Source organism: Mesoplodon mirus (genome assembly GCF_964341445.2).
Source record: "Mesoplodon mirus genome assembly, chromosome: 2".
Lineage (NCBI taxonomy): Eukaryota > Metazoa > Chordata > Mammalia > Artiodactyla > Ziphiidae > Mesoplodon > Mesoplodon mirus.
In genome coordinates, this window is record NC_138977.1 from 44,436,238 (window position 1) to 44,451,507 (window position 15,270).

A 15,270-nucleotide genomic window follows, 5' to 3' on the forward strand; every position below is an offset into this window, starting at 1 on the left:
TACGTACTGGTGTGGACCCTACAGGGGTTGTTTACCCTACCTCACTCGTTTCTTCCCACAGAAACCACAATAAAGCCTCTTGCCCACGTTTTCCCCTCGCTCCTTCTGCCTCCTGACCAACTCTAGCGCTTCCCTGTATGGCCCCTGCATGATGTGACATGGCCTTCCTCTTGGGAACTGTGAGTAACAAACTCTCTCTCCTATAGCAATCGTCTCTTGATCTTTTGGCCTCACCGTATCTGAATAATAACAAAATCTACAATTTGAAACAGCCAGTCATTCACCTCCAATCATTCATTCATTCATTTGTTACTAAGCCTCAAGTAGGTCTAGGTGCTGGGGAAACAACTGTAAGACAATGCATGGGGTGACCCCATGCATTTCAGGCCACCTTCTCTCCAATGGACAAGATTCACAGCCTTCAGTCCCCTCTTTGCCTCCTCTGCCCCCTCTATCAAACACCTGGAAGATTTAGAGACCAGCAGCTTGGAAGAACCAGATGGGATTTTACCCCACTGAGGTCTCCATTTCCACCAACCCCCAATAAAAATGCAACTTTCAATCTTTGATTTATGTGGGGCTGTTACAAGCCAGGATGTCCTGGTCCAGCAGTTTAACTGGTTGTTAAAGTACGAAACTCCCGGTATATGGCTGGTATGTGATGCTGTCCTAAGCCTTCTGGTGCTCCACCCTGGTACCCTGCTTCATCCATAACCCAGAACCTAAAGGTTTAATACCTGTACCAGGAGGCCTCCAGGACCCTGCTCCTGAGTTAAGGCCAGGACCCATTTGAATGGGGCAGTACACCCCACCTTACTGGTTGATAAAACTTTGATGATCCTCCCTGGATACATTGCAGAACTTTCTATCGATTCAACAGTATTTATTACTCTATGAAAAACAGAGCCAGAGTTCCACGTTTTAAAATAATTTCCTTTTTTTTTTTACATTGCCGTGTTAACAACCCTGATAGCACAAGTCACAGTAATTTTTTCCAAGTATTTTCAGAATCACTGGGAAAATATTTCCTCTTTAAAAAAATAGAATAGGTGAGCAAATATTATAGAAGAGGGGTACACATTAGCTCATTATTTAAGACATTGAACACAAAGTGAGACAGCATGTAATAGAAAGTCAGGTGGCAATATTTCAAAAAACAGCTGAATTATATTGTCAACACAAAGCCTTCCACGACGATGTGGGGAAGCAACATACTTCTACATACGTAAATATATTTATGATAATACCAATATGTTCATATTAGACTTTACAAGATTGCTAAAATCTCTAGCTCTTGCTGTTATACCTCCTTAATAAATAGGAAATCAAAGCATATCACTGTGGAATTGAAAACTGGGAGAAGGTGAATTAACGCATTATGAGCACACAACTTACTTCAGCTCGTTCCATTCGGTCACAAAATCAATGTGATAACCTGGTTCAATGTGAATAAAGATTGTTATTGAATTATATAAAACAAGAAAGCAATGAGGACAAATGAGTTGAAAGGTTGATGGGCCAAGAATTCCAGGAGAAAGGCCCTTTGCCTCTCAGTAGATTTTAGAAATAAGCCTCACTGGACAGCCCCACGGCAGACTTCAGAACTGCCTTCGTTAGAAATGTTTAAGAACCAAATAGATAATGAGCTAGTTAGTTGCTGTGTGGCACAGAGGGAAAAAGATATGCTGGGTGACCTTCCTCTCAATATATTTTTCTCTTTATGATACTTTCTTTCTGTAACTACAGGCATTTGCATCTTTAAAAAAAGCTCATGAAACTTCAATTCTGTGCTGGTTTTGGAAATGTCTACACTATTTTAGTGACTTTTATGAGGGTCTATCATGCTATGGAATGATTTCATAGCAGCAGTTCTGGTTTGAAGTCTAAGATCCTTCAAGGAAGACTAACTCCATTACAGGGCATATATGTAAGAGATCTGAAACAAGTTCTATGAATAATTTCTCTATGTAACACTACATTTTTAGAGAGTGGCTTTCCGGTTGATGGCTGAGTATATTTCTGAAAAAGCATAACTGAGCTGCTTAAGCACGAACAGTGTCAGAACTAAAAGTGTCCTCAGATGGTTGTAAATTCCAGTCAACCTGACTCCGGTAAAAATTTTACCTCAGACAATTAAAACATATCAATGTTTTGTTCATTCTGTTTTCTATTTAAATTTCAGACAATGAACACTACTACTATTTTTTTTTTCTGTTTAATAATAAAAAAAGTGGGCCAGCATCCCAATTTTCATATATAAAATTTCCTGGCTTTTCAAGTCAAAACAATTTTTGGAGGTAGACGTCTTTCAAATTATGATGTAAATATCAAAATCCTCTAGGATATGCAGTAGGAATACTGTGATGAGGGATGAACGTTAAAAGGAGTGAAGTCAAGGGCTTCCCTGGTGGTGCAGTGGTTGAGAGTCCGCCTGCCAATGCAGGGGACGCGGGTTCGTGTCTCGGTCTGGGAGGATCCCACGTGCCGCGGAGCAGCTGGGCCCGTGAGCCATGGCCTCTGGGCCTGTGCGTCCGGAGCCTGTGCTCCGCAGCGGGAGAAGCCACAACAGTGAGAGGCCCGCATACCGCAAAAAAAAAAAAAAGGAGTGAAGTCAAATAAAATCGCTCTCCCTCTTTCCCTCACCCTTCTTTTCCTTCTTTCTTTTTTTAATGAACTTGATCTAACCTGCCTCCCCAACACCGCACTAGATTGGGAACCCTTAAAGAGTAAAAATCACATCTCCATCTCTGTGACTCCTGCAATACCTGTCCCGGGCATGTCACAAGTTCTCAGTAAATGAGTTTCTGCTGACTGAAAGGGTTGGCAAGTAGGAAGGTGGGGGGGCAGGGTAGGTGGATGGAAACACTGGCAGACACTTCTAGGTCTCCTTTCTCTTTGATCTTTTCTTTTCAGCCCTAGTCTGTTTACATCATGAATACTGGAGCTTCCCAAAATTGTACCCTCTGCCTTTTTCTTCTCACTCGTGGGCAAGCATCCATAGTTTTAATGATGACCTCCAGGCTGGTGAGTCCCAGATTTATGCATACAGCTCTGACTTTTACCCTGAACCCTAATCACATAAATCTAACTGCCTAAGGGATATCTCTGCTTGGTGTTTCACCAGTATCTCATATTCCTCATTCCCCCAATACTACCAGTATCCATTTCCAAGCTCAATCACTATCTACTTGTTATAAATTATGGCATCACGTTCCCTCTGTCCAAACTGTACTCACTATCCACCTCCAACCCAACAGCCTACCCCACACCTGGTCTTTCTTTTGTATTCCCTGGCTCACCTTTACCCCATCATTCACCAAGACACTCATGCTGAGATTCTTAAGACTTCTACTTTTCCATCACCACAACACAGCCAAGGTAGGTTGACTTCCACTTCATAAATCTCTAATATCCCAATTTAACCACCCCCATGGCCCCTTAGTGTAGACCTTCAACATCACTCCTGATGTGGATTAGTGCAGCAGCTTTCTAACCAGCCCCACTGTTTCTCCCAACTTACCTGCCACACCACGGCCGCAGAGCTCACTATAAAATGCAAACTGACCAAATTATTCCCCTACTTAAAATCTTTTACTGGTTCTCTAAAAGCTGTAGCGTCTAAACTCCTGAGCACAGCACACACAGCCCTTCATGACAGGACTTACCCCCATGTCTCCAGTATCACTCCCTACAACTCACCCTTTGGACTTTATACTGAAGGAGTACCAAATGCCTGATGCTTCTCCAGATACGCCATGCCTTTGCACTTGCTGTTTCCCTGGCCTAGAATGCCCTTTCCCACCTTCTTTCCTGGTGAATTCCCATTCATCCTCCACAGCCTGACGATGTGGTTTTCCTTTGCAAATCTTTCCTCATACCCTCTCCCAGCGACAGTCAGTCTCCTTGTTTGTGTTCTTCCTGTATTTTGTGCCTACAGCCATTACAACCTGCATCATGTTCTTTTAATTACTTGTTCAGTGTCAGTCTTCTCAACTTGATCATGCTTTCCTTAAGGTATGGTCTCTATCTTTTTCGTCTTTCAATCCCCAAAGCCTAGCACACCCATGCTATAAAAGCAAGACGGGGAAAGTGAAGCAGATGGAACATTTCTAGAAGGCATGCATTTGTACAGCTTATGTCAGCACTCCAGGGAGTATATTAAAGACCGTTGCTTAATACAGACGCTCCGTATTTTATTCAATTAATGCAAGGGAATCCCAACTTCATAAATAGCAACATACTCTTAAACAGAGCACGCCGACCCCTCCCCATTTATTTCTTTAATTAAAGGTCTGTGCCTTAAGGCCTTTGGTGAATCTTAAGAACTAAACAGATCAAAATACCACAATGTACTTTACTTTTTCCCATTCACCCAAAGCAAGTTAATTAATTAATCAAAGTAATCAATGAATTTTCTTATTTAAAAAAAAGAAATGGGCATTCTGGTCCAAGATGGCAACATGGGAGGCTGCTGAATTCACTTCTTCCCATGGTCATACCAAATCTACAGCTACACACAGAACAATTCCCTCTAAAAGAAATCCAGAAACTAGCTGAGCAACTCTTACACATTAGATGAATGAGGGGAAAGAAAAAAACAAAAACCCACATCAAAACGGGTAGGAAGGCAGAGACATACAATCAGGAGGGAACTCACAACGCCCAGCTTCTCCCTGAGGAGCTGAGGGTTTAGAACTAACATCTAGCACCCCAACTTTAAGACTTCCATCTGAGAAATGGGACCGCAAAACTCTAACTCTGAAAGCCAAAAGGGCTTGAATCCAGGAAACCTCTAAGACTAGAGCATACAAAGAAACAGTTCTTCACAAGCTCCCTAGGATTTGTGGTGTTTGTCCCCCCCAGGGCTCAGGGCAGAGGCATCAGTCAGAAATGCCCATCTCCCAGTCTTTTCCTGAAAGAGACGTATTTGCATACATTAAAAGCTGCAGCCTGAGGGTCAGGCTTCTACTTTAACACACGCATAGAGGCTGAGTGCCTGCAATCCTCTTCTGAGACCTGGGCACGAGGTCAGGCCCTCCCTCTGCCTGGCTCCAGGTCACTCTTTCTTCCTGGAAAGAGCCTGTGTGCACTTCCAGTGCCCTGGCTTTTGTGGCTGCTACCCAGAGGACACACCCCTTGATGGCCTGACTCTGGTGATCAGCAGGGCTTGAGTACGTGGATTCAGTAGGACTGTAGCAAACAGAGGAACAGTTCTTAACTGGCTACCCATGTCCTCGGGGCTCAGTGCAGAGGGAGTGGACAGAAAACCCACCTCCCAGACTTTCTTTGAAAGAGGTTCATTTGCACACTTTAGAAGCCGTTGCAGAAGGGTCCAGATCCAATCAGACAGCATCTAGGTGCTGACTGAGATCCTCCTTTTGAGACAGGGACAGGGCTTTGCAAACCCTCACCTACGGGGTGCCAATGAGGACAAAGAAAGTGACTTGGACAATCACAAAATTTAAGACACAACCAAGAGCTAGAGCTCGGCTGAAGGATAAGGTTCAGACAACAGACTGGTCATTGTTGGGGGACAGGGAAGGCTGGGGGGAGGGGAAATGAGTGAAGGTGGTCAAAAGGTACAAACTTCCAGTTATAAGATAAATAAGTTCTGGGGAATCTAATGTACAGCATGGTAACTATAGTTAACAATACTGTATTGTGTTTTTGAAAGTTGCTGAGAGTAAATCTTAAAAGTTCTCATCACGGGCTTCCCTGGTGGCACAGTGGTTGAGAGTCCGCCTGCCAATGCAGGGGACACGGGTTCATGACCTGGTCTGGGAAGATCCCACATGCCGCAGAGAAGCTGGGCCCGTGAGCCATGGCCGCTAAGCCTGCGCGTCCGGAGCCTGTGTTCCGCAATGGGAGAGGCCACAACAGTGAGAGGCCTGCGTACCGCAAAAAAAAAAAAAAGTTCTCATCACAAGAAAAAAAATTGCAACTATGTGAGGTGATGGATGTCAACTAAACCTACTGTGGTGATCATTTTACAACATAAACATATATCAAATCATAATGTTGTACAGCTTAAGCTAATACAATGTTATATGTCAATTATATCTCAATAAAACTAGAAAAAAATGGATACCAAACCTGTATTGATTTTGTACAATTTTGCCCCATGCAGTAAGATCCGTCTAAGGAGGCAATACTATCTTCAAGACTGAAAAAGAAGGCTTGGAAAAATTTAGTTGCTAAAATTTCCTTGATGTTTCCCTGACCAAAGCTCTGTGATCATTCTAAATTTAATGAAAAGCCAGCAATGCCGGGATGGGGGCCACTGCGATGTTTATTCTTTTTTTTTTTTTTTTTTTTTTGCCATACGCGGGCCTCTCACTGTTGTGGCTACTCCCGTTGCGGAGCACAGGCTCTGGACGCACAGGCTCAGCGGCCATGGCTCACGGGCCTAGCTGCTCCACGGCATGTGGGATCTTCCCGGACCGGGGCACGAACCCGTGTCCCCTGCATCGGCAGGCGGACTCTCAACCACTGTGCCACCAGGGAAGCCCACTGCGATGTTTATTATCTCTGCATTCTTTTTTGAAGCACAGTGTTTCTACTGACATAATACATTAGAAGATATGTAGGTAAAATTCATTATTGTACTACAGAGTTCATTTTAATTTTTTTATTAAACACTTATTTATTTGGCTGTGCCAGGTCTTAGTAGCGGCATGCGGGATCTTTCTTTTTTGTTGCGGCATACGGGATCTCGTTGCCTGACCAAGAATCAAACCCAGGCCCCCTGTATTGGGAGTTTGGAGACTTAACCACTGGACCACCAGGGAAGTCCCCAGAGTTCATTTTTTAAATAAAACTTGTAATTTCCTCAAAATTATATTATCTTGAACCCTCTTGCTGAACTGTATGGGAATTGAAAAAAATCCATCATTAATTTGCCACAGAATTGGGGCAATTATGTGGGTAGTCCAATCAAATCAACTATGTTCATATCCCATGCTGCTCCACTACTGCCAAGTTGTTGACATGGTGACTGAGCTGGACCATTAATTGAGATGGCCTGGCCTGAAATCAAATTGTAAAGCTCTAGGGCAAAATGAAGAACAAAGGATCTAGGTTTGGAAAGAAGGAAATATTTCCTAAGCAACCATGTCCTCTATTAGAGCCCAAGATCCCCCACTGCTAAGCTATTATTTAGTTGGTTCATTCTAAGCCTCACTTTCTTCATCTATAAAATAGGAGTAAATATAAACACACATGATTTCCAATCAAATTCTTGGTTGTATATAATTTTATAAACAATAAAGTGATATATATATATGTGTGTGTGTGTGTGTGTGTAAATAACTAAGAATCTATATCAAAAGTTTAAAAGAGATAGAAGATAGAAGGGTTATAGGTAGGATTTACAGATAAAATAAAGGACACCTAGTTAAATTTGAATTTCAGATAAAGAGTGAAAAATATTTTAGAATATCTCAGGTAGTACTTGGGCACACTAAACATTTCATTTTTTATGTGCTAAATATTTTTATTTCCTAATCCTATATTTTTTATATAATCATCTTCCTGATTTACTAAGAGGCTTTTCCGTATATGAAGAATAGATCATGATTTTAGAAAAAGAATCGGGCTTCCCTGGTGGCGCAGTGGTTGAGAGTCCGCCTGCCAATGCAGGGGACACGGGTTCATGCCCTGGTCTGGGAAGATCCCACATGCCGCGGAGCGGCTGGGCCCGTGAGCCATGGCCGCTGAGCCTGCGCGTACAGAGACTGTGCTCTGCAACGGGAGAGGCCACAACAGTGAGAGGCCCATGTACCGCAAACAAACAAACAAACAAAAGAATCAATTATGGATCTAGTTAGATTTTCAGCAAATAACCGTGATCATATTTTTTCTCCTTTGACATTTTGACATGATAAATTATCTAATAGGTATCTCAATATGAGCTGATCTATACAGTATTAAAATAACCTTATATAAGCATTAAAACTTTTAACATAGTTCTGAATTCAATTTGATCTTTTTAAAGGAATTTTATCTAGAATCTATAGTTTTTTCTTTCTAATGCTCTAATTTTGGCATTAGTGTTATGCTGGACCAAAAAATACGTGTATTCTAAAATATACTAGCTTTTTCTATGCTCTGGGATTTTATAATCTTATAAGATTTATTTATTTGGGTTTTAGATGGTTTTAATAACTCACACATTAAACTGTCTAAGCTTAGTCCTCTTTCTTTTTTTTTTTCTTTTTTTAAATTTTTTTATTTTTTTGCTTTATAACAAATTTAATCAGTTATACATATACATATGTTTCCATATCCCCTCCCTTTTGCGTCTCCCTCCCATCCTCCCTATCCACCCCCTCCAGGCGGTCACAAAGCACCAAGCTGATCTCCCTGAGCTATGCGGCTGCTTCCCACTAGCTATCTACCTTACGTTTGGTAGTGTATATATGTCCATACCGCTCTTTCACTTTGTCACAGCTTACCCTTCCCCCTCTCCATATGCTCAAGTCCATTCTCTAGTAGGTCTGTGTCTTTATTCCTGTCTTACCCCTATGTTCTTCATGACATTTTTTTTTTCTTAAATTCCATATATATGTGTTAGCATACAGTATTTGTCTTTCTCTTTCTGTTAGTCCTCTTTCTGAGGAAGTTCTTTGTCAACCTTTTCCATTTTATGTATGACTTTTGATTTACTCAGGCTTTCTATGTCTTCTTGGGCTGATTTTGGCAATCAATCTTTTCCTTTAAAGTAATTTGATGGAGGCTTTCAAAATTTTTAGCATTGAATTTTACATTAGATTTTTTTTAAAATCCTGTATTTGTATTTGCTAAATCTGGGTAACCCAGTAATAGATGTTTTTGGTTTTTTTGTCTATATTTTTTACGTTTCTGTAATATGTAAAATGCATGCAATGAGAAGTAAAAATTAGGATTTCTTTAAAACTGCTATCGTTAGAAAGAAGTTACACCAGTGATATGATAAAGTGGTGTAGTTATCCTTCTTTAATTAGACGCTTTGCTTACTCAAACTATGGTCTCTGGACCAGGAGTATCAGCCTCACCTGGAACATGTTATAAACGCGGAAGCTCAGACCCCACCCCAGACCTACGAAATCTGAATCCACATTTTAACAAGATTCTCAGGAGTTTCCTATGAGAAGTTTTGCTCTACAGAGAGACCTCAACCAAAAACTCGGTCTTCAAAATAGTTGAATCCCTTAAATGAAAAAAAAAATCTTCAGCGAGAGTGGAAGGAGAACTTCTGCTCTTTTATATAATCTCACTTTTATATAATCTCTCGATTATATAAACTTCTAAGAAATCCTAATTTTTATTTCTTCACATTGCATGCATTTTACATATTACAGAAACTTAAAAAATATAGACAAAAAAACCAAAAACATCTATTACTAGGTTACCCAGATTTAGCAAATAAAAATACAGGATTTTTTAAAAGGAGAACCTGAGACTGAGTTGAGCAATCTGATCTGATCTTAAGAATACCCATAGGAGAGAGGAGAGGCCTCCCAGTGACAGGAGTCCCAGGTCCTTCCTCCTGTCCATCCACCCTGGGCCGCCCAGTCACTAAATGACTCCAGAAGTCACCAGTCACATAAATTACCATGAGAATAGTGCCCCTGAGTTGGGCAACGTAGGGGTCCCTACCCAGCTCTACCCTGGAGACCTCATTTAGACTCACATCAGCTCCCAGAGGCATGGAAGCTTAGTGGGGAAGATGAATGAAAAAGTAAGGGATGGTCCTTGATCTTGTTTTGGAAGGCCTGGTTTTTATTAACTTGTTTTGTTTTATTTGTGCAAGGGTACTGACAGGTGTTTCTTGGGGTTTTTGTTTGCTTTAGAAACTAGAATCTGTCAATGCTAGTGAGTAATCAGTTAAACAGGTGAGATGAACTCTGGATAAAATTACTGAAGTCCTTCTTTTAGCTAATACTCAAGATTAATATTTAAACATGTACAGTTTTGGAGGACTACTGAAAACACCTCCAAATTATCTTCTACAATTAGTAACAGATTTTATTTCGTACCAGCAATTCTAGCTACACTTTGAAAACACAGAGGCTGTGTATAAAAGAAGCATAAAGTCAAAGCTCCATCTTCTGAAGTACCCAAGTTCATTTCTGAGAGTGAGCAAAAAACGCAGGAAAAACACACGCAGGTTTCTGTCCCCATCCCACCAAAATGCTTCTGCTTTGGAGCCTACCTCAGCCCACCCCTCTGTCTTCCCCATCTCCCTGATGTGGATTTCATAGTACAGACCACTAGCCAAGTGTATGTTGTGGGTTTCGTTGCTGCTGTTCTTATTCATTTATTATTTTCTGTTTCTCTCACTAGAATACAAATTCCATGAGAGCAGGGATTTCATCTGACTCATTCACGAGGGCACCCCAAGTCCCTAGAAAATGCCTGGCACCCAGGGGATACTCAGGAAACATTTGTAGAAGGAATGAATAAAGACAGACTGTTCTCCAGCTAATAATAAACAATATTCTCTCTGGTCACTGTTTGTTAATTTTATATTTTTTCATCCTTCAATCACAGACTTGGATCTTAGTCAAATATCTTGAGTAAATTTGCTTCATCTTCCACTAGATAATTCCTGGGTTTGTCATGTAGCTCAGAGTAGAAACTTTTATAATAACTTCCGACAATTTCCAGATTCTAAAGTAAATTGCTTCTTCCTGTAATGCATCTGCCTCTCACTTTCATTAGCCGCAGCAATATTCTAGTCCCTCTGTGCTGCAGTCTCAAAGAAAGCAAGAGGGAGAGTTCCAGAAAACAGTTGGTTTTTGTCTTCTTTATAGAAAAGCACTTGAGATGAAAAGGTCTGTAAAAATCAACTCTCAGTGGCACACACAAAAACTCCAGCCTTTTAAAACGTTCCTTAAAGAGGAGAGGGTATTTCTCGTGTGTGTGAGAAGGCGTGCCCAATGCATTCTCATAGGGCTCCCAGGCCTGAGTTCTGAGACGAGGCTTCGGCAGAATTGAAAATGGAACAGATTGTGGGAAGGCAGAAAGGTAGCCAGAGATACGGGACGAGTGACAGGAAATACATCAATCAACACACTTAATACTTAGGTAAGGTTGGTAACAATTGATGGTTGTACTCAGCTTCCCAGTGGAATCTTGGGCAACTCAATTAGCCTCTTTCTACCACATTCTCATCACTAATAAACTGAGTACAACAATCTCCCTAGCAGAGATTGCATGGGATTTGGTAGTAAATGTGAGTGGAGAGCTATATGTGTGATACCTAACAATAGTGTGTGAATTAGCATAAAATCTCGGGGCTACAAGGTCCTCAAGAGGTCAATCTAGCCCTTTCACAGGGGACCATAATTAAATCATTCTAGAGGGATTAGATTCTAATCTTTTTAAAAAGGTGTCTGTAAAAGGGATTCCCAGAACATTCCCCTTGGTCAAGGATGCTTTCTGAAATTTAAGACGTCTCAATCCTACAGCACTGCGATGCTGTGCTTTTGCCCCTTCAGCGACCATATTATAGTAGCATGCTGGTTTAGTGGATGGCTGCTGGAGCCTGGCTGACTCAGGTTCCCACTGGACTCTACTCTGTACTGGCTACATGACACTGAGCAAGTTACAGCCTTAACTTCATCTAACCTAAGTTTGTTCACTGACCCCATAAGGCTGGTATCAGGACCTAGTGAAAAAAAAAAAACCAAATAAGGCACTTCTCACAGTGTCTGCATCATGGTGTGCACCAAATCAACAGGAACATTATTTTCTGGCTGAATAACCCTGGTTACTCTAATTTATATTAACAATTTAACTTTTTTTTCTTTTTGCGGTACGTGGGCCTCTCACTGTTGTGGCCTCTCCCATTGCGGAGCACAGGCTCCAGACGCGCAGGCTCAGTGGCCATGGCTCACGGGCCCAGCCGCTCCGCGGCACGTGGGATCTTCCCAGACTGGGGCACGAACCCGCGTCCCCTGCATCGGCAGGCGGACTCTCAACCACTGCGCCACCAGGGAAGCTCAACAATTTAACTTTTAAATTATTCATTATTTTTGTTTCTCTTTTCTGATCCCTCTCTAAATTCCTTATTTTTCATTTTTAAGAAAGCAATCAAAACCATAGGCAGAGGTTAACCACTCTGAGTAACCTGGGAAGATTTCTTCTTTATTTGTCCTAGGATCAGAAGGGAAGGCTGTTGTGGTGTGTGCTTTGGGAAGGCATTGGGACTCTTAGTGACAAAGATTCCCATATTTTGTAAGTGGCTGTGGAAACAGAGCCACAAGAGTTTAAGGGACCATGGAAAGTTTGGGCAGTGCATATATGGGTGGAAACCAGCATGTCTGGGGACTAGAGACCCTCCCCGAATTTTAGACACCATGTAAAACCCCTGGAGCCTGGTGCATCCCAGGGAGCAGCGGGTAACCCTTATAATGTTCGTGAATACCTGAGTATATGGACCGAAATTTATACCAAGTGATCATGGGGGCTTTACAATTTACCAAGCACTTTCACACTCTGCACCTCCTTAGATCCTGGCAAAAAGCTTGTGTGAGGGCTTCCCTGGTGGCGCAGTGGTTGAGAGTCCGCCTGCCAATGCAGGGGACGCGGGTTCGTGCCCCGGTCCGGGAGGATCCCACATGCCGCGGAGTGGCTGGGCCCGTGAGCCATGGCCGCTGAGCCTGCGTGTCCGAAGCCTGCGCTCCACAACGGGAGAGGCCACAACAGTGAGAGGCCTGCGTACCGCAAAAAAAAAAAAAAAAAAAACAAACAAAAAACCTTGTGTGAAAGATAATTATCCCTATTCTAATGCTGTGGATGCAAAGGCTCAGACAGCTGAAGTGTCTGGTCTGGGGTCTCTGTATTCCAATTCTGCATATTTCTACTATGCAGTATAACTCACTGTGTCCAAAATCTTTTAACCTAACCTTGAAATCCAGCATTTCCACGTGGGAGTACATTCCAATGTAAAATTGAAGCCACTTTAAATTTTAAGCTTGTAATACAAAATTGAGTCTGCAGTATGCTTACAGTTACGTTGCAAAAATAAAAACTCAAAGCGGACAGGAAAAAAGACTCAGATATATTATAGCAAAATAGTAAAGGCAACTGGGTTTAGCTGGTAGATGGTGGGCAGACTACTTTTTTACTTTTTTCTACATTCAAAATTTTCTTTAATGAACATATGTTTACAATGAAAAGTATAAGTAGAATTTTTTTCCCAAGTAGCTTGAGAGTTAAAAATTTCATCCAATAGCAAGGAACGTTCTTGTAGGAGCAGAGGGGGGGCCTCCCCTACCTCCCAAGAAATTATATGTATCTCCCCTTCATCTCATCTTCAACCACTTATAGATGACCCAGCTCTGAGTCAAATTATTCAGGATGGCATCAATTCTCTGTAGATGATATGCCAAAACGATGGCAGGAATCACTTCTAAATTTTGACAGAAGTCCAGATTTTTCCCTGAAGAGACCAATTCATATTAAGAGTAGCAAATTGTACAAATAAGAAACGGAATTCTACAATGAGTTCCGAGTCTGTCTCGATTACTCATACTGTCTCTGAAAGAACTCCCACCAGGAATTTCTGAGAGTGTAACTCTGGGGACAGTGGGGTAAAAGCAACGAGCTCTTTAAGATCACCTATTATGCACAAAGGGAAGGAGGACATCAGTGGGGGCCACTCTTCTGCATGTCGGTCTTCTGCTCCATCCACAAGCATCCAGGAGCCACTGTAATGGGAAAGCCAAGATCTTCTGGCTTTGGTCCCACCTCACAGGATTCCCTCAACAGGTAAGCCCAGAAGCTACCTAACATTTCCTCAAATCAGGCTTACTTACCTTCACACAGCCCAGTGTTCTCCAAGTAAAACTGGGCTCTGCACTGGGACAGACACTGGCCAGAGGTGATGTTTGCCCCAGAGAGCTGCTCAATGTGCAGTCCTTCCTCTGGCTTCTTACACTGGGTGCACTGAGAGCGCTCTGGACCCACACAAGTCAGGCAAGAGGAATGACAGCCTGCCAAGAGGAATAAAATGCAGGAAAAATCCAAGGATCAGATAGATGTTGCAATCTAGGGGAGTCCCTAATTAAGTCAAAATCACTCAGAAAAGTGCAGCAGATACATCTTTTCAGGAAACTGTTTTTCTAATGTTCTATACAAAGCCCAAGGTGATAATAACACAATATCTGTGAGAGGCCAAATGAGGGTGATGTTAGCTAGTCACATCTCTCAGGTCCTGGAAGAGCTGCCGGGCTATATCACGGGGGAAAAAAAAAGCAAACTGGACAATATTGGCTTGGTTCTCCAGAGATTCACATACAGTGGAGGAAGATTTAACATTACAGCCTCAGTTTTCATGGGAGATTTTAAGAAGCATTCCTATATAAGGTCCGTTACTGTATTTTGTGCAAAAATGGTAGTTGTGTTGCTGTCCATTATGGCATCCAACACTCACTATAGAGGGGTCCAGGCAACAAATTTATCTTAGAATTTATGTGAGGAAAGGCTGCTTTTCTAGACAAGGAAGAGGCCCCTTTAGAGCAGCAGCAAGCATTTGACAATCCATCACAGTTTCTGGTTTTCCTTGGCTACTGGTGAAAATCAGAGCCAAAGAGAGTACTCGAAATCTCTCCTGCCCACATTCTGATATAATGAACTCTACTGTCCTTTAAAAGATTCTCTAAATTTGCTTTTTCGGAATATTTATGGCAGCATCCCTGTTTTAAATATTTTTCTTGTAACTGTTCTCACATTCTTTTCCAAGGTGCCCTACGTATAAGTAAACATAAATTAACCTTACTTAATTAAAGTGTTTGCTCCCAATGTTCTAGTTTCAAAAGACTCAAATGAGACTGTCCTCCCAATGAGCCCAAAGCCTTTTTGGCAAACAGCTATTGAAGATTTTCCATTTTACTCAACCCAGAGGCATTGCTAGTAACTCTCAGTTTGCTCAACAGTATCATTAACAAAAAGAAGTTCTTCAGGGAAAAACAAAATGAAGACTAAGAAAAACATTAGCAACGGTCAGAGAACAGAAAAAGAAGGAAATAAGAGTTGGGTTCTTTTAATGTACCACGGTACAGGGAATGACATTCCTCTCAAGAATGGCCAGAAAGGGCTTCCCTGGTGGCGCAGTGGTTGAGAGTCCGCCTGCCGATGCAGGGGACACGGGTTTGTGCCCCAGTCCGGGGGGGTCCCACATGCCGCGGAGCAGCTGGGTCCGTGGGCCGTGGCCGCTGGGCCTGCGCGTCCGGAGCCTGTGCTCCGCGACGGGAGAGGCCACTGCAGTGAGAGGCCCGCATACCG

General features: G+C 42.2%; 1 protein-coding gene across 1 annotated transcript in view; it reads right to left on the minus strand.

Annotated features, from left to right (window-relative positions):
- FRAS1 (Fraser extracellular matrix complex subunit 1) overlaps positions 1 to 15,270 on the minus strand; it is a 471,586-nt gene that overhangs the window by 195,420 nt on the left and 260,896 nt on the right. Inside the window, exon 18 of the mRNA XM_082632535.1 lies at positions 13,803 to 13,979. Within this exon, the coding sequence (XP_082488661.1) occupies positions 13,803 to 13,979 (177 nt within the window). The remainder of the gene's footprint in view (positions 1 to 13,802; positions 13,980 to 15,270) is intronic.